Source organism: Lepidochelys kempii, chromosome 7, assembly GCF_965140265.1.
Source record: "Lepidochelys kempii isolate rLepKem1 chromosome 7, rLepKem1.hap2, whole genome shotgun sequence".
Classification (NCBI taxonomy): Eukaryota; Metazoa; Chordata; order Testudines; family Cheloniidae; genus Lepidochelys; species Lepidochelys kempii.
Window position 1 is genome coordinate 81,451,192 of NC_133262.1, and position 26,118 is coordinate 81,477,309.

The following is a 26,118-nucleotide window of genomic DNA, read 5'->3' on the forward strand; positions in this document are numbered from 1 at the left end:
TGCAAGGGGAGCATAGTTAAACAGTTGTTTAAACTGTCTATAATGAGAAGCATTGTTGAGGGTCTACAGAGGGTCCAAACTGTTAACAATGTAGGACCTGATCCTTCGAACACTTCATTAACTTTATTCATGTGAAACGTCTCCTTGAAATTAATCTGCCCCTTGGTGGACATTAAGGAATGTGTACTAAAGCCTACATCTTGTGTACGCTAATGTGTATCAACTATCAATTCTGTTTTTGTTTCTTTATGGGATTTATACTCTGATTTATGTATAAAGATTTCAGGTGAGAGTGGAAACTGTCCAAATACATAAGAAAAGACACTGTGAGGGGAGAGATTACAAAATAGCACTCGTATGTTTTAAAACTTTTACAAGTTAGAATTTGAAATTTGTCTCTTCTCCCATTCCTTGTTCCTATTCACAACAGAGCTTTAAAGTAATCTCTCAGGGAGGATGGGGTTAGAGTTTTTACTACTTTTTTATCCTGTATAAAGGGTACCTGCTGTGTTTTCTGCTTGTGTGTGTTGGGGTTTTTTTAACATAAGAAAATGAGGATTTATCTAGTTTGAAAGAATATAGCCTTATCCAGAATAGGATAATGAAACTGAAAAGTTTTTGGTTTTTCTTTTTTAAGGAACGGGTAGTGAGGACCGAGTTCCACTTATCTCCCTTTGTTCTTCAACGTAATAACCAGACCTGTTAGATCTGGTCTTCCCCTGGTTTTGTTGGAGATCTGAGGTTCTAACGTATTTGGAAAGTCTCGCTGCCCCCTTAGGTTTTAACTCAACCCAGTTAGCACTGTTAAAGTCAGCATACCTTGTCTTCACTGAACTGTTCTTACATGTTTGCTAAAGCATTCTGACATACTTTTAAATCCTAGTCTAGATAGGACAGTTTGTGAACTAATGCAATGTTGACCTCCTAGGATTCAGGAAAACAACAAAAGTTGAGCAGTTGAAGTGGGAGTTGAGAGGAAGGGATTTTTAGTAAGAGTGTTCTAAAACGCCACATCTTTGGTTTTGGTGTGTGGGATTGTGTGTTTTTTTGTTTGGTTGGGTTTTTTTACTTTTTTTGAGAGTGAGAATTAACACCTATGTATCTTCAGTGATTAATGTTTATTTAAAAAAAAAAACTGTATTAGATTCATGACCCACCACCACCCCATGGAGATCTGAAATTTAACAAAATAAATCCTCTGAAATATCCAGTAAAATTAGGGAGGAGCAAACTTGATATTTAAGCTTTTTTTTAAAAAAAAGGGGGGGGGAAGCAAGTGGGAACTTGTCCCCTGCACCTCTTTTTCTTACTAGCAAAACCTCTCAACTTCTCCGTAAAAGGCCAGATTAAAAAAAATCCTTTTGCAGGTCATCTCTAAAGCTATAGTAACATTTTAGCCTCTTTATAATGATGTTGTGATTCAAGAATAATACTGCTTTGTTATACTATCTTGCAGATGACATCCTTTTTAGTGATGAAATCGTAGCCAATGGTTTCCATTCCTGTGATAGTGATGAAGATGACCGAGCCTCACATGCAAGCTCTAGTGACTGGACTCCAAGACCACGTATAGGTAGAAGTTTATATAATGTATCATTTCCAAGATTCTTTACTTTTAACTGTTACTTAATATCTGACCTTTTAATACTGATTATCCTCTTCCTGTTGCAAGAGTCCACTAGGCTATTTTGACACTACCGTATTACTACTTTTCTGGAGATTACAGTTGTGGGAAGTATATTGTATCCAGTCTGGATGGTTAAAGGTGAACAGAAGAAATTCCTTCACCTTCTTACTATAAAGCAGCTAAAATATATTATTTGGCATCTTTCAAACATCACACCACTATATAAAAATATCATGCACTTCACCAAATTTAACATGTCACAAAATGTTAGATTTATTGCCAAATCCTGTCTACCAGCACTTCCAAATCAAGATTCTAGTACTTCTTATTTCCTGAAAGCATGGTCCAAAATGTTGGAAGCATTATACAGAATGAGAGTTCTTAAAAGGAAACATACTTTGGGAATTAGGTTTCTAATATGTGATTTTGTGCAGTCTTCAAGCATAATAAGAGATGGGATCTTATGTCAACAGAAGTCCTGCCCTGGCAAATCTGCCTGGTAGGTTTTTCTAGATAACTCACTAAGAGTGTATCTATCTTTAGTGAACAAACGGCACCACTACATCGGAGTCTAATAGTCTGTTATATAGATAAGGGCTGTTGATGAAAAGGGTCTTAATTGGGTTAGTAAGATAAAGTAGTAACAGTCAGCTAAAATGTCTAAAGAATTTTCCTTGATTCAGAATGTTAAGTTAGATTTTATATACTTTGTTTTTCTATAATAGGTCCCTACACTTTTGTTCAACAACATCTCATGATAGGCACAGACCCACGGACAATTCTGAAGGATTTGCTACCAGAAACAATTCCTCCTCCTGAACTGGATGATATGACTCTGTGGCAGATTGTTATAAACATTCTTTCAGAACCACCAAAAAGGAAAAAACGAAAAGATATTAATACTATTGAGGATGCTGTGAAACTTTTACAAGAGTGCAAAAAAATAATTGTCTTGACTGGAGCTGGGGTATGTACATCTAAAATATGTTAGTGTGAAAATAAATGAATAACTACCTAGGTCCCGATCCAACAATTTACAGCAGGCTGCGTCCATGCAGAGCCACCCTGAAGTCAGTGGTGCTCTGAATGGGTGCAGCAGTCCACCTGGACACTATAAATCGCAGGATCAGGGCCTAACCTTAGAATTGATCAGAAATTTAATTTTACAGATCTTGTATATGGGAGAAATAAAATTAGCTTGATATTGTTATGCCTTAGCTTAGACAACTGTATCCTAACTTGTCTAGCATCTAAAGGCAAGATGTAATTTTTTTTTATCCCTAGGTACCTGTTCCACAATACTAATTTTCTATCCCCATCTTTGTGTTTGCTGAAATAGATACTGAGATTTTTCTGTCTAATTACTTTGGGCCTGATATAACTTCCATTGGACGAAAAACTACTGTTAACTTAGATGAGAGTTGGACTGAGCTTTCTTTGATAGAACATTGTATCTGGTCATTCGGTTGCACTCTTAGAAGTAATCAAACACAGTACATATTGCTACAGTCAAAAGTTCTTACATTTGTCTTTCTGCATACCAACCATGTCATGGCACAGAAGTCAAGGAATAGTTGCTTGCTTTGTTTCATTCCTGTTGTAACGTGACTGGCTCAAGAGAGAACAGATGTGATAGATTGTTACCTCTTCACCCCTAAAATGGAGTGTGATAAGAAGTAAGAGATGAGCAATTTGAGACAAACCATTGTGCCCATAAGAGAAGGATACAGCCCTGGTACTGCCTAGTTTCATTCATTCTGTAATTGCTGTTAAGCCTTTAAATTGAAAACATTTGGCTAGAGAAATCATGGTTATACTTATTAAAGTAATAGCATACATAATATCTTAATTTGGTGCTCAAAAGGTGTGGGGGCTTTTTTGGATGGTGGTGGTCTTGTTTTTTTAAACCTTACTTTATTTATGCTAGGCAAATAAATGTTATGTTAATAAGCTGATCTGCTACTATACTTTTAAAAATGTATAAGGATGACTTTTCTTGTTTACAACTACTATGGGAGATCAGTGAATTTCATTTTAGGAAACCAAATTTAGTGTTCTTGTTTTTAGGTGTCTGGGTACTCATATTTACAAAATTTTTAATGCAGTACTAAAAATATATATAAACAGTGTTCTGTTAAACAACTGGTCTGTGACATGTAGATTGCTGTACAGGTGTTTGTGACCTCAAAGCTAAATTAATGTTCCCCCTCCCTTTTCCTGCATATTCATGGAGAAACTTTACATTGCTCTGTCAAAAAGTCTATCAAAGTAGACATGGGTTATTCAAATTGCCTTTGTTCTCATTCTTTGGTATTAAAAGTTGATAGCACACACAAGTTTAGTTCTCAAATATAGCATATGCTAGCAAGCCATCATATCCAAATATGCAGTTGATTTCAGGCTACAAATTGTAAACCTGTATTTCAGGTGTCTGTTTCTTGTGGAATACCTGACTTTCGATCAAGAGATGGCATCTATGCACGCCTTGCAGTAGATTTCCCAGACCTTCCAGATCCTCAAGCAATGTTTGATATAGAATACTTCAGAAAGGATCCAAGACCATTTTTTAAGTTTGCAAAGGTACTGTGTTCCAATTGCTTTTATTATTTTGGACAGTAAAAATATGCCTCCGTCAGACAGAAGATAGTTCTGCCTTCACTTTTTCTTCATGAACGAGGACAACTCCTAAAGCTACTGAATTTAACTTTAATGAGGAATGGCCTTAGTCATCAGCAATGAAGTGAAACTAAGGCCATCCCTCATTAAGATAAAGTAAAAAGCAAGTATTACAGAGTTAACAAATTTCACTCTTCTCAGTATTGTGTATCTCATCCTAGGTAAAGCCATATGTTATCTTCAATAGGAGTATTTATAATTAAAAAAATACTTTGTTTGTTTGTTTTTGTAATGGGGATGCTAACACAACCTTTCTAATTTGGGCTCTCATTTCAGGGAAGGTATTGGAAAATGTTTGCCAAGGATGTGATTATCTAGGTGGCATGATGTTCCATTATCAAGTAATGGCACAGAAATTCTTAGTAGATGTTGTTGTCTTCTGAAGAGAAACAAGGAGCATGAGGGACTCTTGGCAGCACATGAGTGTAATGAACATGTATTCAGAGACCTGTTTGACATGCTTATTACACCTGGCAACTTAACAAGTTCATAGCATGCATTCAGACTCAACCAGGGGACATAAAATCCGGTGGGGGAGGAAGTCTTCATACACTGGCAGAGTTGTTTGTTTGGGTTTTTTATATAGCTCCTTTTGCATGCATAAAGATGTCTTAAAGAATTTAAACAGTACAAACTGTATATAGGGATCACTTCTGTCACGTATTGGATGGGATGCAGTAGCTTTTTAGAACAATGCCAGTGAAGCTAAATAGCCTCCCTTTTTCCTAAAACTATCTAATTGAGATAATATGAAAACTCAGATGCAGAAGCAAAATGCAATTATATCCAATTTGGAATTTCCTCAGAACATTAACTATTCCATCAAAAACAAAATGAAATACTATGGGACCTCTAGAGGAGTGGTAAGAACCTTGGAAACATAGCACCATCGCTAACATGGTGCATCTCACTCACTAAAGCACTGTTTAGTACTAACTCAGAGGTTGGGGAAGAAACATCGCATCCTGCAGCATCTTGGTTTTCCTGAAGTCTCCCATCCAAATACTAATCCAATCATGTGCTTTAGATACCCGGAGCTCACTGATTCCTTCAGTATCTACAAAATTCACCTCTGCCCCACTGCTAAAATCCGTCTGTGCATCTCTCAGAACAATTACTGTAATTTTCCCCCTTTTTTTCTTCATTGCCTCTTTACCTCCAGTCTGCTCAATATTTTGGTAGCAAAATAATCACTCCCTACTCCTGCCACACTTTTGCCTGTGTCACCTTTTTTTTCCCTTTTCTTCACTCTATCCATGGGCTTTCTATATTCTGTCATTAGGGTCTTGTATAGTCTTCCACCAACCTACATTTCTGGTCTTACTATGCTCCACTCACCCTATTTTTTCCTATATTCATCCTAATACAATCACGCCTAGTTTTCTTGCTTTTCTACCTTCTCTATCTCCTTCTGCCTATTGGCTTTGTGCCTTTTATATCATTCTGCGTCTGTTTCTCTCTCCTCATATCACTTCTTTAAAATCATCTCAAACATTTATTCCTTTTTTCTCATTAATAATCTCAACATGCTCCTTTCCCCTAAACTGTTTGTCTGTATTTTATTTGGATTATAAATATTTGGGGGCAGGGGATCTCATCTAAGCTTGTAAAGAGCGATGTGAATTAACTGCACTAGATAAACGTTTAATAGCAGCTATCGTAGCCTGATCATAATCTGTGATGTAACTTAAGGTCATCAGTACCCACTGCTGCAATTTAGATGCAGATGCCCTTTCTGATGGGTATCCACTTTATGAATTGCTTTCCCTGCTTACTGATTTGCCTTTGGTATGTAACCTTCCATACCAAAGGTAGAACTGGCACAGGGAGAAGTTCATTTAGCGGTTTACTGACATACTTACAGAACTTCCGGTTTTCTGTTTAAACTAATTTCTTTTAGTAAAAATCTGAAATTATGGTCAGTGTTTACCATGAAATATATCTTCCTTATTTTTTTGAGGGAAAAGACTGTCTTCTCTAGTGTATATGGGGAGTTTCCAGTGGACATCGTTTGATTAAAATAACTTTAAATGTTTACATAGCTGTGTTACTAATAACACTTTAGCCTATTAAAACTGGACACATTTAAAAAAATCTGTTTAATTGGTACTGCTGTTTTTTATTCATATTTCATTCAGCTTGGAGAATTAAAATAGTCAAGACAAAAACCTTTCAATAAAATTTAAATGTAGAATACAAACTACCTGGCAGGGTCTGTTTGGTGGTGGTTTTGTTTTTTCTTTTTTTTTTTTCTTTTTTGTCTTATCAAACTTTTATGTAAGAATAAAAACAATTATGGTGACAAATCAACTATCAGTGAAAACGTACTTGTAGATGTAGATCTCTTTTGTATAGTTTTCAGTACCACAGTACAAAATCTTAGAATGAGACTTCAGACACTAGGAATGAAAAGGAAAATCTAAAAAGCATAGAATCTTAGGACTGGAAGGGACCGCAAGAGGTTTAGTCCAGTCCCTTGCTCTCATGGCAGGACTAAGTATTATCTAGATCATCCCTGACAGGTGTTTGTCTAATCTGCTCTTAAAAATCTCCAATGATGGAGATTCCACAACCCCTCTAGGCAATTTATTCCAGGGCTTAACCATCCTGACAATTAGGAAGTTAACCTCCCTTGCTGCAATTTAAGCCCATTGCTTCTTGTCCTATCCTCAGAGGTTAAGAAGAACAATTCTTCTCCCTCCTTCTTGTAGCAACCTTTTATGAACTTGAAAACTGTTATGTCCCCCTCTCTTTCTCCAGACGAAACAAACCCAATTTTTTTCAATCTTCCCTCCATAGGTCATATTTTCTAAACCTTTAATCATTTTTGTTGCTCTTCTTTGGACTCTCTCCAGTTTGTTCAGTGAATTTCCACTGAATGCATCCGATGAAGTGAGCTGTAGCTCACGAAAGCTTATGCTCAAATAAATTTGTTAGTCTCTAAGGTGCCACAAGTATTCCTTTTTTCTTTTTGCGGATACAGACTAACTACTCTGTGGTGGTGGTTGCTACTCTGAAACCTTAAACAATCTGATAACCTTAATGGTAGCATTTGTGGTAGTAAATGTTATGTGACATTTCAAAAGTCATGTTTTCCCTTGTTCATAATTTTTCAAAAAAACAAATCCACCCCATATCTCCTTTTGGTCTGTATCAGAAACTAGTATTCCTGATTTTAGCAGAAACCTGGGAGTGGTGAACAATGGTCAAAATGCAGCAATTGAAATAAGGGTTGAATTTGAAAGAAATAGGACCATGGGAAGGGAATAATTACAATAACTAGTTGATTGACTGGCACTGATATTTTGTTCTCTAAATAAGGAGTTTCTGTACTTGCAATGGTTTATTGTATATCTTTCTGTATGATGCTGGATCACGAACTGAAAATGTTGCTCTAGCATTTATTTACACATCCTAATGTAATTCTCAATTCTGCAGGAAATATATCCTGGACAGTTCCAACCATCTCTCTGTCATAAGTTCATAGCTTTGATGGACAAAGAAGGAAAACTACTTCGCAACTATACTCAGAACATAGACACACTGGAACAGGTTGCAGGAATCCAAAGGATAATTCAATGTCATGGTCAGTGAAACTTTAAAACTACTGCATTTTTCTAGATAATGTACACTCAGATGATATAATACAAGTAATCTCTCAGTGTTTTCCTTTCCTACTTGAAGTAAAACATAAGATGATGCAATTAACCCAAAACAATGTGTGTTAAACTCAGGAAATCCAGAGTAAAGGTTAAACTTAAAAGAAATCCAACTATGTTAAAGTATTGAAATGTTTAGTTGAGGCACCCACACTATCTTAGGTCTGCCCTGTAATGACTCCATGCTGTAATGCCCATATGATTATGTTAAAGCCATTTTAGTGTTTGTAGTCCCATATTAGATTAAACTGATTTTTATAGAAGCTAAGGTGGCTTTTTGTTTTGTTTCTTTGGTTTTTTTGGCGGGGGGGGGGGGGCATTTCTTCATTGTGACACTACAGGGCAAAGTTAAGGTTGTGAGAAAAGAGCTGAATGATATGATTAACTTGTCGGTTATATTGTTCAAGCTAGGCTTGCAGTACAAAGAAAAGGAGTACTTGTGGCACCTTAGAGACTAACCAATTTATTTGAGCATGAGCTTTCGTGAGCTACAGCTCACTTCATCGGATGCATGCATGTAGCTCACGAAAGCTCATGCTCAAATAAATTGGTTAGTCTCTAAGGTGCCACAAGTACTCCTTTTCTTTTTGCGAATACAGACTAACACGGCTGTTACTCTGAAGCTTGCAGTACAGTGGCTAAATCAGTATTAAAAATACACAAGGGCATCATAAGAGGTTATAAACAAGAACAACAAAATGGTGAACCATAAAACTGATAGTGTGTCCTGTGTGGTTTCCCTAAATGGTAAGAGTCATATGGTCTTTTCTAGCATGGATGGTTCCACATCTTAAAATCTTGAACTAAAAAAAAATCAAGTTACTAGAAGGCATAATTCTGAAAAACAGAACCAAATGTCTGGAAGAAAAAATGAAAAATCTCTAATTTCGAGTTGTAGCCAGTACCATTTTATATTCTGTTTCATAAGATGAATACAATTTTTTATTTTAATTTGAACCCTGGACTATTGGCTAAGGGGGGGAAAGAAGCCTATATGCATATTTGTTTTTATTATATTTTTTAATCTGTTGGTAAATTTTAACTACCCCTTTTTCCCCTGTTAAGCCCCAAAAAGCTGAATGAAAACTTTTTGGGACAAAAAACATTGGGGAAACTGTAGGGATTTTTCACTTACCAGTTAAACCCAGATTTGAATTTTGCAGATGGCTAACTGTTTTTAAGGAAGGTATACATCAACTTTAAAGAAAAAATACAGTAACTTTTCATTTGTTTTAAATAGATCTTTAATATTAATCTCCTTTTTACTGTTTTTATATTATTTTGCACTTAAATATTTGACTAAAACCAACTGGTAAATCATTTTATACTTGTGCCATAGGTTGTAGAAGTGAATAAACTAATATCCAGTTTAGATTTTGGAAAAGAGGAAGCCTGTTTCTTTTCTACCTATTCACTGTACACTATCACACCCAACAAAATGGGGATGGGGGGGAAAAGGCCATGTACAGATTCTAACTTCAGAGGTTGGATTCACCCAAGCTGCCACATGGAGATTTAAATTGCATCTCTCTGCATTAACGTGGCCCTCTGTTTCTCATTGGAGAGTCACTTCTAGAAAGGGCAGCTGCTACATCTGCTGCCTGCCTTCCCTTTGGATTTCTGCTTGATCTAAGGAGGGAGCAGCTGTAAATTGCTGTCAGGATCTCTGCTAAAGGAAGTTAAGTTGGTGTGTATTCCTTACCTCACTTCCCTCAGCAGGAGAGAAAAGAAAGCAGTCTTTTGGCACCATAACCTTCATCTCTATCTTCTCAGCAGAATTTTTGCTCACAGGGGCTTCTAACACTGTGTGTGTGTGTTGGTAGAAGAATCTGAATCCACTTTAGATGTCAGATGGAAAAAATGATGTTTCTCTGGATGTGCTTTTCTGTCTTGTTACCTCCTGTACTTACTGGTACTGTTTCTTTGTGAAAGATTACTGACAGAATAAGTCAGACAACTTCAACTTTGCATTTTTTTTTAAAACACTGTCCATATTCACTTGTTTAGTTCAATATATTTTCAGTTTTTTTAAATAAAGGAACAACTGAATTTATAATAAAGCCTGTGAGCCTGTTTACTCTTTCTTGAGGTCATACATGAATTAGTTTCCAGATTTTGGTCTTTCTCCCATTCTGAGACAGTGGGTCTATGCCTCTCTTCCAATAGAATTGGCAGTTCAGACTTTTCCATAAGGCTTCTGTCCTCCAGCCAGATAGACTTAGCTAGTGCAAACAGAATAACAATTCAGTACAATATATTGCAGTCTGAACTTCTAAAGCTAAATTTTGGAGGAGCAGGGACCAAGAACTTCCCCCAACTCTTCTCTTCTCTAAGGGGCAGAAATTTCAAGGGCATTGTTCCTCTCATGCTCCCTGACAAACTTTTGCCTGTACTTGTTCTGCCCTCCCTTCTTTATGGTGGGTCAAGGAAAACAGTTGCAGAAAGGTGCTCTGCCTTCATCAAGATTCTCAAGAACCATGAGGTGTGCCACAGTAGGTCCCATTTCCCAGACCCGTGCTCTGCTGGAGGAAGGGGCTGAGAATCTGGATGACTTCCTGGGATCTGTGCTTTTCCCCTCACCAATACTACTCTAAGCACCTCTGCTAGGGCAGCTCTCTTCAGCTGTCAGGATTCAGTAAACTGAAAACCATATTTGCCAATAAAAAAAACTTCAGGAATATGTCCAAAAATTCCCCTAATTCCGTAGACGAAGCTCTAAAGGGAAATGTTTCAGGTTCTTAACTGAGTCACTTGGCAAGGAGTCTGGCATCCTTTCTATTCTTGTCCTATCCAAGAGCAAGATTTTGGTTCTCCTGGATTTTACATTAACTCCAGCACTCCTCCTCTCATAATAAACAGCAGGAACGCAAGTGCAAACATTCAGCTTTCCTCTCTTCTTACTCCCAAGAAGACCAAAACATTATATAAGAGGACACATGACCACCATTCCTCCAAAGGAAATATTACAGCTGATATCCAGGGAACTAGGTCATAGTGAAGTGGATCTTATTGCACCCAGTCAACACAAAGGGAAGGGAACTAGAACAGGGAAGCAGACTAAAGATCACTATACGCCTTTTCTCCTCCCACTGCATCCTCCTTGCACTATGAAGAGTGATTCAGAAAATGGAGGCACCAGTAATAATTACTGTCCACCTCCAACTGGCCAAGAAGACTGTGGTAGTTGGACATAATATAGTTGGCACACTGCTACTTCATCTTCCAAGAAAACAGGATCTTCTGTCCCAGAAACCACTACTGGAGCCTGACAGCCTAGCTAAGTTCAAAACAATATGGGATACTTGTTCAAAGTAATAAGCTCTCCTACACTCATTTAAGCTTTCCACCCTTTTGACCTATGGAAGAGTTTAGAGAAAGTTTTCATACTAGTGTCAAAGTAAAAACATTAGTGTCACAAAACTAAGCATTTTACTTCTTCAGAACTTCTTACAAGAAGGTCTAGACTTGGTCCTAAAACATCTTGCAACCCAGTGTTGTAAACATTGGTTCACAAAAGTCTGGTAGATTACCTAAGTTCCTAGACCACCATGCCAAATCAGCAGTTAAGTATATCTGCCCTTCCGTATTAAGCTCTTGCAACCCATACATTTGAACCTATGGAATCCAATTCCCTGTATTTGCTCTTCATAAAGACAAGCTTGCAGGCCACAATTAGGATGACAAGAAGAGTCTCAAATCTCTTGAATGAAGTAAAACTCATAATCAAAGCTGATTTCTGTGAGTTGTAAAAGGAAGAGTTATTCTTCCCTCATTTTACCCAAAGTGTCAACAGCTATAGGAAAAAGCATGGTATGTGCTAAATGTGTGAAGAGTAGTAGAAATATACTTTAGTAGAATTTATCAATGAAGTTGAACATTGGCTTGTATCTTCAACTGGTGTAAATTGATGTAGCTCCAACAAAGTCAATGGGGCCACGACAGTTTACACTAGCCAAGGTTCTGGGCCACAAGTAAGGGTGGCAATACCACAGCTGCCCTACAATAACCTTGCAACCCCCCATAACCTCCTTTTGGGTTGGGATCCCCACTTTGAGAAATGTTAGTCTCCCCTGTGAAATCTGTATAGTATAGGGTAAAAGTACACAAAAGACCAGATTTCATGGTCTGTGACAAGTTTTTTCACAGTCGTGAATTTGATAGGACCCTACTTACAACTACTACTTTGGGGGGAAATTGAACACTTTATTCTGGTCTCTCTCTCTCCTTGCTAACTTTTACTGACTGCTTGCTGCATAATAAGTATTTCTGATTAGAAAAAAGGGAGAATCAAAATGGAAAACTAGTTTCCTGATTACTTTTCAGTAACTAATCCTTGTGCACATACCTTAGTTTGCACCACAAGAAATTCTCCAGCTATCTATATGAAGGCATCCTTCAGGTTTCCTTTATATAGCTAGCTCTGCTTAAAAAAAAGTAGTAGAGTAAGTTGTATTCTAATCTACTAAAAAATAGTTTTTTCCCCTAACGCTTTAGAAATACTCACGTGACACAAGAGTGGAAGGGGCATGACATGACCAAGCCTGAACTGCTCTTGGTATTTATAGGAAGAGAGGCATAGCCCAAATGCCTCAAATGGAGGGTTTCTCTCAGAAAATATATTACCAAATAAGTGTTTCCATCTTTCAGTTCAGTTAACTGACTTTTTTTTTGAGACATTTGTTCCACATGTAAGTCATCATGTGAGACCATATAATATTTTTGTCAAACTGTCACTATTGTATAGTTTAACACACACCGCCTTCATCCATATCCATATATATATATATATATATATATTTTTTTTTTCTTTCAGGTTCCTTTGCAACAGCTTCCTGCCTCATCTGTAAATACAAAGTTGACTGTGAAGCTGTTCGAGGAGACATTTTTAATCAGGTAAAAAAAAAAACTTAATTGATTACAGTCTTTCAAGAAGTTATTACAGAAACGTCCCCAATTACTTCAAGGACAACTGTCAGCTTCTGCTTTTTAAATATATGTATTAAACGTGCACTAGAAATGTTGAATTAAATTCAAAACACTTACATTTATATTTCAAGATTTTCCTGCAGCACTTGCAATCCAAATACTATTATATGGGAACCGGATACATTTCTAATTAATTTCACTATCTAGTTTCACTGTATAATTAGTTGAACAGAATACAAATGGTTAAAAAAATAAAGTGGATTTAACACTGTCTTGGTTTTATTAATGTAAGATGATGATTGATGATAGTAATGCAGGTAAGGAACTCTTCAAATATTTTTAACCTGAGTGTTCCTTTAAATGTTCCAAGGAAGTTTTGTTCAGTCTGGGTAAAATTTGATAAACAGCACACGACATATGTAAGTAAAGCTGATAAAATTATAAAGCTGTTCTTGCATCCTTTGTTAAAAAGATGGGGAATCAAATGGGCCCTTTGACACACATTTTCAAAGGCTTGTTTGAAGCTATTGTCATATCTCTCTAGCCCTCTGTGTTGTGTGACATGCTCCAGATTTAGGCCAAGTAGTTCCTACTACTCTTCCTAATGTAGAGCAGTAGTGTATTGGACAGACTCTACCCTCAGCCCCCCTCTTTATTCCCTCCCCTTCAAGGAGCAGAGGGGTTTCTAAGAAGGTGCTTAGCTGGCCAGGAGGATCTGGGAAGGGAAGAGAACTTGTTTACACAAGTGGAGTCCTAGCCTAGGAGATGGGTCTCTGCCTGTCTAGTTAGAGGCCACTTCTCAGATGGTTCTGCCACAAATGCTTAGTGTATCCACAATTAGTCTTAATTTCTCATTTAAAAAAGCAAGGACCATAAACATTGAAACTCAGTCTCAAATATAATGATATAAGAGGAAGAAGGTTATTTGACAAATAAGAGGTTTACTGTAAAGTTTAAATTGAAAAATAGAACTACAGTTGAAATGTGACAGGCCTTTTTGAGGTGACTGCAGCACTCTGAGGGTTATTTGTAATATTTGAAGTGTGCAATAATGCCCATGAATAAAGTGTGATTTGTATTGCTATTAGGAATGTTCTATATAAGCACTATTTCTCCTGCCTGGGTACCTGTTGCTCCCTCAGCTCTGAATCAGTGGGTTTTCAACTCCAAATCTGACATCACTGAGGCTTCTCATGGCTTCGTTTGTTTGATTGTTAGTTGCCAGCTCTCCCTCTGCTGCCCACTTGGATCACTGCACTGATGCCCAGAGCCTTGTCTTCTGCCTTTGTACCAGAAAAACAGAGACTTTTCTTTGGGCTCTCCCTATTCTATCCAGTCAGGATTAATATTATTTTAGTTATTGCCTCCACTTCCTCTCCCTGCAACATCTCCTTGTATTCTAGCAGTAGTTCTGGTAGATAGTGTCCTAGAAAACTTTAGGGAAGACACGCATTTTCTTTGCTAGGAAATTTTACAGCATGTTTAGAAGTGCAGTGCCTAGCAGTAAGGTCAAAAGGGCTTCTCTTTCTGGCTCACCTCCATGCTCTTGCAGTTCCTTCTATTTGCATCAGTGCTGTAAAACTACTTGGAGCCACTTAGGACTATCTTCCTGTGGCAGGACCTGACTTTTTAAATAATCCCAGACAGTTGGTGGGTGTGTGTTTTCTATTGCAGTTTAATGTGTCCACTGCTGAACGTGGCTTCCAAGAGCAAAGAATAGGTCAATCGGAGGAAAAGAAAATGCCCAAAAATTGGTTTTACCCCCTCCTGTTCTTCAAACTGCTCCAATAGCAAGCTTCTTCCTAGGGAGGAACGATCTCTCCAGTCCCCAATCCTGTCTGGTTCTGTATCTTAGTTCTCCACTGCCCCCCCAAAATGTTTATTTTAGGGGCTAGTTAATGGCTCCCTCCACAGGAGGAAACTCTCACCTAGCTCAGAAACCCCAGGTGGTTCTCTGCTTCAGCACCCCCTTTGCCTCTAACAAGGACTTCCCTCCCCATTCCTTCAGATAAATAGCTTTCAGTCCTAAGTCCTTATAGGAGACTGTTTCCACTCTTCTTTTCCCTTCTTTCCAACTTCCTACTAGATAAAAAATTGGAGTTTGCCAGTTTCCTCAGTCCTTTAATTCTTAACAAATTTTGACTATTTTTTTTAGCCTTGCTCCTTCTCCAACCAGATTTCATTCTAAATCAAAGGGGGATGTTTGGATAGGAAATGAAAATTCCAGACAGCTTATCAGCAGAGACCTCCTTTTAACCTATGATAGACAGCATTGTAAAAATCTCTTAATTTTGCTGCCTTACTTCATTCTTCTGCCTTTGCTTCTCTGCCTCTCCTAAAACAGCTAGAGTGTTGTCGTCCACCTTTAACATCACCAGTGGCACTGTGTTCTTTGCTGTCCAGTATCCATGACCACCTATCTAGGTAAGAGGAAGAAGGAGCTGTAGACCTGGAATGAACTCTTGAGGAAGAAGATATAGTTTTCTCTTCAACTTTTCCTGAGGACATCATTTCTGTTTTACTTCTAATTACTTCAGGCCATTTCAAGAGTTACTAGGACATGTGGCAGAGGTTCTAGAATTAGAAATAAGTCCAGAAAAAGATGCACCAACTTTTGGACATACTTAAAAAAAGGAATTTTTCTTTTTCTCTCCTATCCCTGGTCCATTAGTAATGTCAGTGGCCAGTAAAAAGCTCTAAGTCAGGATGGACCTTCCTTCCCAATAGCAAGGATGCCAGCAGGAATAATTTTGGGGGGATGGGTGTATGGAGAAGTTTACTCTGAGGTACCCTGGGAATTTGAGTGACCAACTATCTATTCTAGCTATAGAATCCTCGAATATCAGGGTTGGAAGGGACCTCAAGAGGTCATCTAATCCAACCCCCTGCTCAAAGCAGGACCAATCCCCAATTTTTGCCCCGATCCCTAAATGGCCCCCTCAAGGATTGAACTCACAACCCTGGGTTTAGCAGGCCAATGCTCAAACCACTGAGCTATCCCTCCCCTTAAAGTCCCCTTTAACTTCTCAATATCAAATATCAGCTTTTGAAACAGATGCTCCCCCTTAACAATCATCTTCCTGAGAATTAGTGGAGAAGCTCATAACAGAAAGATGTATAACACTGAAGCATAGCTACTTATGTTTCAGACACTTTGGACTGGATAGTGGCGTCAGCTGTTTCACTGAGAGAATATATTTGTCACAAGTCATTGAGCCTTTTGTCTGAGATTCGGGCCCATGAGAATGGGTTTTTTAGCCTTAAGATGAATGAGACCTGGAGAGAATGAAGGATACCATTACTTGGTCTCTGGGACTCCTTAATCTAGATCAAAAGAAGGAATGCCTCCATGTCTTTTTCCTTCTTACACAAAAAAGACTTTACCTTACACATCCTTAAGTTTCCAACCGCAGTTCCAGAGAGCTGTTGTTGGCATCAACAGAAGGAGTCAGAGCAATGTAAAACTCTTCAGGCAGAGAGCAGCTAAATGCTCTGTCGTCATCTTTATCAGCAGTTCATCAGATCTGAAGTTTTCTGTGAGAGCCCAGAGCAAGTTTCAACTTCATCCTCCTCCTCTGTCCCCTTTGGGGAGCACTTGGTTAATTTCCCTTTGGCTTGGGATACTAGAGACCATTTAGTCTGGATTTGTGATCCAACCTCACTCCATACCATCTTCCAGCCCTCATGCCATCTCACTTCTCTGGGATCCCTCTTGTGAGAATCTGTTCAGAGCAGAAGTGGATTCCTTGTGTAAAGACTGGAATTGCAGAGAGAGCGCCTCAATACAAAGGGGAAAAAAATCTATTTTTGGTTTTTCAGAGATGGCTTTTGTCCTATTGTGGACCTCCAGAAACCAGCCAGCTTAATCAGAAAATTCAAGTTCCACATACTGACACCAGCTTCCATTATTTCTGCCTCTCACCCAAAGTACTAGTTCATGGTTCTCTACTTAAAAGATGTCTTTTTTTCATAGAGCTTTCAGATTGGCTCTCAAAGTTTTTGGCTTAAAAGTCTGCAGGTGCTGCCTGGAGATCTCTTCACACTTTTATGCAGCACTAGTCTCTTGATCTGCCATTGAGATCTAATGCTTGCTATGGGAGGGCAGTTCTGAGTCTGTTTAATGAGAACACCTCAGCCCTCCTTCCTAGGAGTTGTACTGCATGCAAGACTACAAATGGGAACCTGCAGCGGCCATCTCAAAGAGAGATTATTCAGCAGTAAGTAGTTTTTTTTAGAGTGTTGTCTCTGTATATTCACACTCCTCACCCTCCTTCCCCTCTTTTCCTAAATTCAAGTCTTAGCACTCTGTAGTTTAGCAGAAAGAACTGAGGCAGTTAAGGGTGCATCAACTTTCTATAAAGTCCATTCCAAACATTCAGAGCTGTGAGAGAGGATGCACAAGTATCCAGAAGGCTCCCAAAGCTCAATGGCTGCAATGGAGTGGACATTACACAAGTGTAGATATGGAGACAACACTCTCAAAGAACTAGTTTCCAGTGAGCTTCATTTTTCTGTCCTGTGCAGGAGTTGAAAATTTATTAAGGGAGTCTACCCTGGTGTCAAAATGCAAAGTTTATCATTCCTGTACTATTATGCAGGATGTGGTTAACTGGCTATCTGCTAGAGTTCAGTGGTGCTATATGCATGTAATTTGTAAAAACTTCAGGATGAAAGGTTATATAAACGTAAAACTATTACAGTACACACTTTGATTGGGAAGGCTACTTTACTGGGACATCTTCCAGGAATTGGCAGTTAATAACTCTTGTTTAGTCAGAACAATATTAGAATAAATTCTGCTTGATGGTAATGTATTTAGCTAGTACTGGGTAGTAGTAGACTAAGCCCATGTTTGATAAGTGTGAAATTAAGTTCTGGACTTCAGTAAAGAAGTCGCTAAATAAAGGTTATATTTTCTTGGGTACTTCCTACCCAACCAGTACTGCCCTGTCACTCACATGCTACTGTGTGTGCAGAGCAGCAGAGTTTGGGATGCACAAGAGGTCTGCATAGAGCAGAAAAACAGACTGAGTAGACTGCATAACTTACTGAAGCTACTTTTAATACCTTTCACAATATACATTTTGACAATGAAGAACTGTTCAAACTTGAGATTCTCGTTAAAAAGTTGGATCCATGATTATTAATGAAATAATTTAAAATGCAGAAAGAAAAGGAGTACTTGTGGCACCTTAGAGACTAACAAATTTATTTGAGCATAAGCTTTCGTGAGCTGCAGCTCATTTCATTGGATGCATTCAGTAGAAATGCATCCCCCACTCCTGCTGGTAATAGCTCATCTTACCTGATCACTCTCCTTACAGTGTGTATGGTAACACCCATTGTTTCATGTTCTCTGTGTATATAAATCTCCCCACTGTATTTTCCACTGAATGCATCCAATGAAGTGAGCTGTAGCTCACGAAAGCTTATGCTCAAATAAATTTGTAAGTCTCTAAGGTGCCACAAGTCCTCCTTTTCTTTTTGCGGATACAGACTAACACGGCTGCTGCTCTGAAACCTTTAAAATGCAGGTTGTTCCAAGATGTCCCAGGTGTCCACCTGATGAACCACTTGCCATCATGAAGCCAGAAATAGTGTTCTTTGGAGAAAACTTACCTGAGCAGTTCCATAGGGCCATGAAGTATGACAAAGATGAAGTTGATCTCCTTATTGTTATTGGGTCTTCACTGAAAGTAAGACCAGTAGCACTGATTCCAAGTAAGTGGCTATTGCTAATAATTTCGGGGAATAACAAAGAAAGCATTCTGATGCAAAAGTTTCTGGTGAAGACAAATTTAAAAATGTAAGATAATGCACACCATCTAGCTTCTGTTCCACACAATCCCAACAAATGTTTGAGATCTTCCTTGGTTTTGGTTCAGTGTGGAAGCTGGACTGATTATCTTGTTTTTTCTAATTCAAGCATATAATTAAGGAAAGTTTCCTATACAAATCTGATAAGAGGGACAAAACAAATCTAAATTTTTTTTTAAACAAGTGACGAGGAATGTATCAAAGCAACAAAAATCTAAAATATTAAATTTCTTCACAAAAATACTTCACGGGTGGTTTGTCTGACTTCATTATACGTTTTAGTTCTCCATCTCTGCTTTTCACAGATTTTCCTCTCCCCTTGCACTTGGATAATAAAAAAAAAATTTATAATCTCTCAGATGTTTGATAGGGAGTGCTGGCTTGACAAAAAAAAAAGACTATTTTGTCAAGGTCTGCTTTAAATGTAATCTTTATTTTCAAGCCTTTGTTTTTAAGCACTGTGCAAAACTAGGCAATGTGTATGGTGGTTGTTTAGAAGTTTTAGTATCCTTGAGTTCCCCAGAACTGGTGTGTAAAACTGTTTGTGCTAGTGTAGACTGGACAAAACTAGCCCCATCACTGTTTCAGAAAGTACTGAAAATCATTGTCAGCAATGGTTTATTTGCCTGGTGTACACTGGGTTTACCAATACTGTCTGTTCGTTTGTACAAATTTGTGAAGAGATACTAACGCCTTATCAAGTTAAAAAATGTCAGTTTGGAACAATTGCTGGTCAGTTGTTCATTGTTATAGTGTCTGCTGTTGTTTTATCTGTGGGCCTTCTTTCCTCCATAGGTAAGTTGTCATTTAGGCTGAATGGGGAGCATGAAATTATGACCATAGAGTAAAGCTTTGCCTCACAGATCATTTCTCTCCTTACTTCATCCTTGGATAAAGTTGGATGTCTTTAGTCAGCTATCTGAAGAACCAAAGATGGGTCAGCAAGTTTTTTGTTCCAAATATGAAAAGGCAGGCAGGTTAAGCAATCCTTTGCATGCAATGTGGTTTGCAGTCTCAGAACGTTTCTGTTGCTCTAGTTAAAGGGATATCATTAACTGAAAGTCACAATTCTTTCTGAAAATTTTTGCATTGTTTCAAGTAATTCATAAATTATTGTAACTTTTCGAAGAGATTAGAGAAGTCTCTTTTCTATTTGTTTACTTGGATCATTTGACAGTAACTTTTTTCACTGTAATCAGTTTCTTCTGTTTGCATAGGTTTTTTACATAGTAACAGAGTAGAGGAACACTTGTTTAAAAAATAAAAGGAAATTACTATAAAGCCACAAAATTGTTGGTAGACTAACGGCAGGTATAACACCTGAAATTACTGTTTTTTAATTGACTAGATTTTAAGTTAATTGTTTACTTCTCAAACTTCTTTGTTTTAGTCTCTCATTAGTGGGCATATAGAGAGAACTTGGAGAACTCCAACTAACAAACTTTTGTTTTATCAGTAATGTTAGTGCATTCTATCTGCTGTTAAAGAATTTTACCTTTACCAGAAATATAAGTATTTTTAAAGTTTTGTGGTGACTGATCTTTTCTGTGTGTAGGTTCCATCCCCCATGAAGTGCCTCAGATCTTAATTAATAGGGAACCTTTGCCTCATCTACACTTTGATGTGGAACTTCTTGGAGACTGTGATGTCATTATTAATGAATTATGTCAAAGGCTAGGTGGTGAATATACAAAACTTTGCTATAACTCAGTAAAACTTTCAGAAATAACAGAAAAACCTTCACGAATGCACAAGGAACTTGAAATGCATTCAGCTGAGTTACCACCTACCCCTTTAAAAATTTCTGAAGACTCTAGTTCACCAAACAGAATTACACCACCAGATCCTTTAGTGGTACCTTCAGTTGGATGCTCTCAGAGTAAGGCAGAAAATTCTGATCCTGCCTCAGAATCTAAAGGGAATTGCATGGAGGATAAATTGCAAGAAGCACAAGCATGCTCAGAAAACTCTGAAAGTATTACTGGCCAGTTAATCAACTCAGAACATATGAAGGATAATAGATCTAACAAGGAGGAAAATAAAGAGAAAAATGAAATAACTTCATCTGTTGAAACATTGAGGAAATGTTTGGCAAACAAATTTGCAAAAGAACAAATTAGCAAGCGGCTTGATGGTAAGTGTAAACTCACAATCAACCATCTTGATTTTCATATGTAGGATATGAGACCTTAAGTATTTTAAAGCAGTAAAATGTTCTTAATTTGTTTGAGGCAGTAGAGAACGTTGTTTCAGGAGACACTTCAGTAATATATGAAGTAAAGTCTATTTTAGAGAAGCAAGCAGGAAGTAGTCTATGTGCAGTGACAATGAAAAATGCACGATTTGACTAGAGCCATGGGAAGAATCTAAAGAGAAACTGAAGAATCCTCTCTCTTTTTCCTACATGAAATAAACAACTAAGTTATTAAAGCGTACTGTGGGGGGAAAAGCAAGATTCAGGGAGTTGGAGATTATCAAAAGCCAAAGCTTTTAATTGCTCTGCCAAAGTTACTTTTGGTGAAGCATTAATTTGTTAATCTTTTCACACACTAAATTATAAAAACATTGAACAGAAGTTTTATTTACATTTCAGTATAATGGCTATATTGCAGTATTTTGGGTGAAAAAAGCATCATATTGAGTGGGAAGCAAATCTCGTAAGTGACGTTTAATTTCTCAAACTGTCACCGTAATTACACGCAGTAATAGTGATGCTGTGAGATATTAATACCAGCACTTCATCCTACTCATTTTTAGTTGTAATAGTTTGAAGAAACTTTGGAGTTTCTGCAAATCTCTATGGTAATTCTGTTGCATAGCCCGTTGAATGTTCTGGTGACATGAAATACATAGAAATTACCATTTCACTGTTACAAAATGAATTGGCATTGACAAGCTTTTAGATGGTCAATTCTCCGCAGCAAAGACTGTGTCTTTATCTCTATTTGTACAGCACCCAGTATAATGTCCAGATTTGTGCTATTGTAATATTTAATAGTGCATAAGAGTCTAGGAAAACATTTCTAGAGCTGGGAAAGACAAGTGCTTGCTGTAAGAAAGTAATGAAAAGAGCTGGGCTATAAACACACTGCCATTCTTTTGTTGTGAAATTTTCTTTTGTTTTTAAACTATGCAGTATAGTATGCATACATGATGTTTTACCTCCATTAAAACCAACACTTCTTATTTTAAAGAGTTTAGAATCTAATCATTGCTTCTCAGAGTGAAGAAAAGGTACTCCAGTGAATCGATATGGAAGTGGTGGTCAGTATACCAAAGCAAGAGAACTGATGAAATTAACACACTCTACCAGAATATGAAACTTCAGTTGGATTAAAACAGATTAGATAGAAAGCTGGCAAACAAGATGTCTGAAACATAAAGTACACATCATTTAAGAAATTTCCTAAATATGCCCATCTTCTCTGAATGAAGAGAAGAGATTTAGGGGATAGTCATGAATAATTTGTAAGAAAGCATATGGTGCTGCTTCAATAAAAGTGAACAAAATGCATTGGTGCACTAAAAGGAATAGACTTCAAGAACAGAGGCATTGAAATGAAAGCGTAGTAAGTTTAGAATGTAACATTAAATATATAAATATTTTTCATTATCTGTAGAATTCATTACTGCAAGTGTGTGAGATTGTTGGGTTGTTTTTTTTTTTTTTTTTTTTTTTAAAAGAACTGGGTAATCATGAATATTAATGTTGAAAGCCTTGAAAACCAATACTGTTATGGATAACTCAGCCTCATGCTTTAGGGCTGAAATTGATCACAAGTGGAAATCAGGAAAGCATTATCCCTTTCTTGTACAGTAATGCATAATTTGTATTTAACAAGTATATGTTATGGGAAGACTGAGGAAAGGAATGCCTTGCTTTCCTATGCTGTATCTGGTATTTGTCACTACTAGATGCAGGATACTGGACTATAATGGTCTTATAACTTGTTCCTGTTAGATTTCTGCATAATATTGCACATTTGGAAATAGGTTTTGTGGTTAGAAAGATTGTACTGCATCAAAATTTATTTTTACTTAACAATTAAGCAGATTACTCTTAATTGATTAAATGTATTTCCAGGTACTCAATACTTATTTTTACCACCAAATCGCTACATTTTCCATGGGGCTGAGGTATACTCAGACTCTGAAGACGATGTCCTATCAACTAGTTCTTGTGGGAGTAGTAGTGATAGTGGTTCTTGTCATAGTCCAAGCTTAGATGTAGAAGATGAAAGTGAGATTGAAGAATTCTATAATGGCATGGAGGAGGAGGATGCTCCAGAGAGAGAAGAGGAGACTGGATTTGGGGAAGATGGAGTGGTTCAAGATGCAGTTGGTGAACCAGCTTATATAAATGAAGCTGCAGGAATTGATCGTCCATCAAACAAATTGTAAAGTAATCATTGACTGGTTACAGGAACTTTTCCACCAGCTTTAGCATGTTGAAATGAATGTTTACTTCTGAACTTAAAGCAAGGAAACCATAAGGATGTAATGTTCATAAACAACTAAAACAGATTTTCATGCAGTTTTTTAAAACTTTTTTCAATAAAATTTTGTAACTGCATTCAACACTAATTGTTTTATTTTAAAAAAGGTACTAAGAGTATCTTTAAGTAATTGTCACTATGTTCACTTTTATTAAGTTTATTTGTGTGATCAGGCATCTGTGTGTGTATATGTACATGCACACATACAGTATTTTTGCTTAATGAATATCATATATTATTTTTAAGCAGTTTTGAAAAAGCCATTGGAATGTTAAACTAATAAAAAGGGAACAGCTAATCTAGACCAAAGAATGGTATTTTTATGCCTCATGGCTTATAACAGTTTGGTTTATTTATAACCTCTTTGTGCTTCTGCTAATTCTTTCATTCTTTTATAATCTGTCATTAAACACTGGCATTTTTCAAGACTTTCTGTGGCAGCTACTTTTTGCTTTGTTACTTTGAATATTTGAGACCGTGTCAGTAGATAGTTAAAAATAAAACAAGACAGAGAGCACTTGAAAATGTTTTTGCCTTGCTGAGACTTATATAAAGTGCTCTGAAGAGCATCATGCTTAATTAGCATTTTTGAAGGATGACTGATATTTCCTGTGGACATGAAGCGTTGTCTATATTGGCTCATAAAACTATAACAAGACAATAAGAAATGCTATGAAAATATTTTCTATTTAAAGAAACAAATTGGATTCTCTAACTGCAGAAGTTTTTCAAGTTCTTGTATAAAAGGTCTATCAGTGTAGTACAGCTTGCATAAATCCTTTCTGATAAACTGCCAAGCTGTTAAAATGCAAACTATTATGAATTTGTAAATCTTACTTCTAGGAGAATGTAAGGAGGGGAAGATCTTTTCCCAAATATCTGAGTGCTTATCATTTGAACTAGTTTCTCCCTTTTCTGTTACACAAAAAGTTGGCAATTAGCTGCTTACACTTCTAAAGTAGTTGGTAAAATGCAGTGTAACCATAACTCAACTAGAAAGCGTGCCTCTTTGAGGTTCTGTCTCCTGTCTGGAGAATGATACCTTATTACCTACTAGTTCAGTGTTTTTGTACTAGAAAGCAAATCAGCTACTGAAATTGGCTCCTACAGTGTATCTTCAAATGCTAGGTTGCCTTAAAACTGGATGTCATACTTTTTTCAACTGTAGATTTGTTTCCATGCTTTTAGAATTAAATATTTTGCAAAATTGCACAGTATAGTAGCAAGTGAAGCATTTGTTTTCTATAAACCACTTTCTTGCAACACTGACCCAAAAGAACTCTACAGCTGTAGATTATTCATACTTTGCTTTAATATTTATTACATTTTGGAATATGTATAGTAGCTGTTCTTTAAACATAAAATCAGTTAAGTAATTCAGAGACTTTCAGATGTATTAAGAATGGCCTTCCGTGTTCATCTAAAAAATGTTGGCATGTTGTCTCATGGTCCAAATTTTATGTCAGATTTTATTTGGCTACATTAAAGAATGCAGTATGTTTAATTTTCACTTGCATGTCACAATGTATTAGTTTGTGTTATAGGAGATATTTTAAATTGAAAGATTTTGTTTTAAATTATTTTTACAGTGAGGATTGTTTTCTGCTCTTTTATATTGTATATAGTGTCTTTTATGTAATCTACTGGCATATGTTTTGTAGAAGACTGTTTAAAATGACTGGTTCTCTTCCTGCAACTTTTGAAATACAAACCAGTGTTTTATACTCGTACACTCTCTGTTCTAAAGTCTATTAAAATTGTCATTTGACTTTGTCCCTGTTAAGAATTTGTGTACAGAGCTTTAACGTATCTTATAAAAGTTCTAAATTTGTCAACTGATGTCATATGAAATATTTACAAGTGCAGGCTGTGAAACATATTTATTGTGGCTCTTTTTCTCCCTTACAGTTTATTTCAGTGAATGTGAAAAGATAGCTAAGTGCTGGTGCAAGAGCTTCTCTGTGTAGAAGAGATACAGTCGTGACAAAGAATTTTTTTCCCCTTACCCCTTGAGTGGCCCCTTGGAAAAGAACGCAGGAGTGGAGATTGAATAGCCTACTGTCAATTTCCATGAAATCTTTAACCTCTTAAACAGTAAAGACAGCTGTTACTGTTGTACCAATAAAATAAAAACCAGCAGGATCTTATTAAAGGGAAAAAGGCAAAATACCACATTTATTGTGAATACAGAAAGAATCATAGTAAGCAGTTAGTTATAGTTATAACATTCCATTCAATCTCATATTTATTCACACATTCATTCATACAAACACACACACACACACAGGTTCTGCAAGGTTGTTATCATAGTTACCAGCCTTAGAGTTGCTTATGCCAAGCCACTGGCCAGGTGGCCTAGACATGAGGAGGGAGCAGGGCCTTGTCAGATGCTCATCTGATGCTCCTGGAAGTTGGTTTGCAGAATCAGACCCCAAAGTTCTCACTTTTTAGAGTCTATTTTTATAGGAATTTCTTCCTATGCCAGTCTATGGGAATTGCTTCATCATGCTGTTGCTGAATCAATCAGCAGATAACATCTTGGAGCCGTCAGGAATGTGCTATCTTGTTCTTTGGTTCTCCCATTCTTGAGGCTGTTGGGTGGATTCCAGTCTGTCCTCCGGGGGGTCCTCTGGTTATTTCCACTTGATGCCTTCTTCAGCCGATGGACACTGGATTCTTAGGCTGGCACCTCCCTGATCATTCAGTTATTATCCACACCAAGCATCCATCCACATACATCCTCTATCTCTATTTTAATCACAATTGTTAATACAACAAAAGGGCGGGGAGTCTCTGGGTGCTGTTTCTGTTGTTAGAGTATTGTTTTGAGTCTCTCTCTCTGTGAATTGCTTTGAGAACAGACTGTCTTAGAAGGTACTAACACTGTTAGCAGCTTGCAAGTTTCACACATAGAGGG

General features: G+C 37.2%; 1 protein-coding gene across 4 annotated transcripts in view; it reads left to right on the forward strand.

The window, feature by feature from the left end:
- SIRT1 (sirtuin 1) overlaps positions 1 to 25,667 on the forward strand; it is a 28,266-nt gene extending 2,599 nt beyond the window's left edge. Inside the window, exons 2-9 of one of the 4 annotated variants that reach the window (XM_073353451.1) lie at positions 1,457 to 1,573; positions 2,353 to 2,594; positions 4,055 to 4,207; positions 7,742 to 7,889; positions 12,776 to 12,855; positions 18,423 to 18,609; positions 20,261 to 20,839; positions 25,110 to 25,667. In XM_073353451.1, coding sequence (XP_073209552.1) covers positions 1,457 to 1,573; positions 2,353 to 2,594; positions 4,055 to 4,207; positions 7,742 to 7,889; positions 12,776 to 12,855; positions 18,423 to 18,609; positions 20,261 to 20,839; positions 25,110 to 25,168 — 1,565 coding nt within the window. In that variant the 3' untranslated portion in view covers positions 25,169 to 25,667. The other 3 variants (XM_073353452.1, XM_073353450.1, XM_073353453.1) reach the window with 3 other exon arrangements.
- Positions 25,668 to 26,118: the final 451 nt, after the last annotated feature.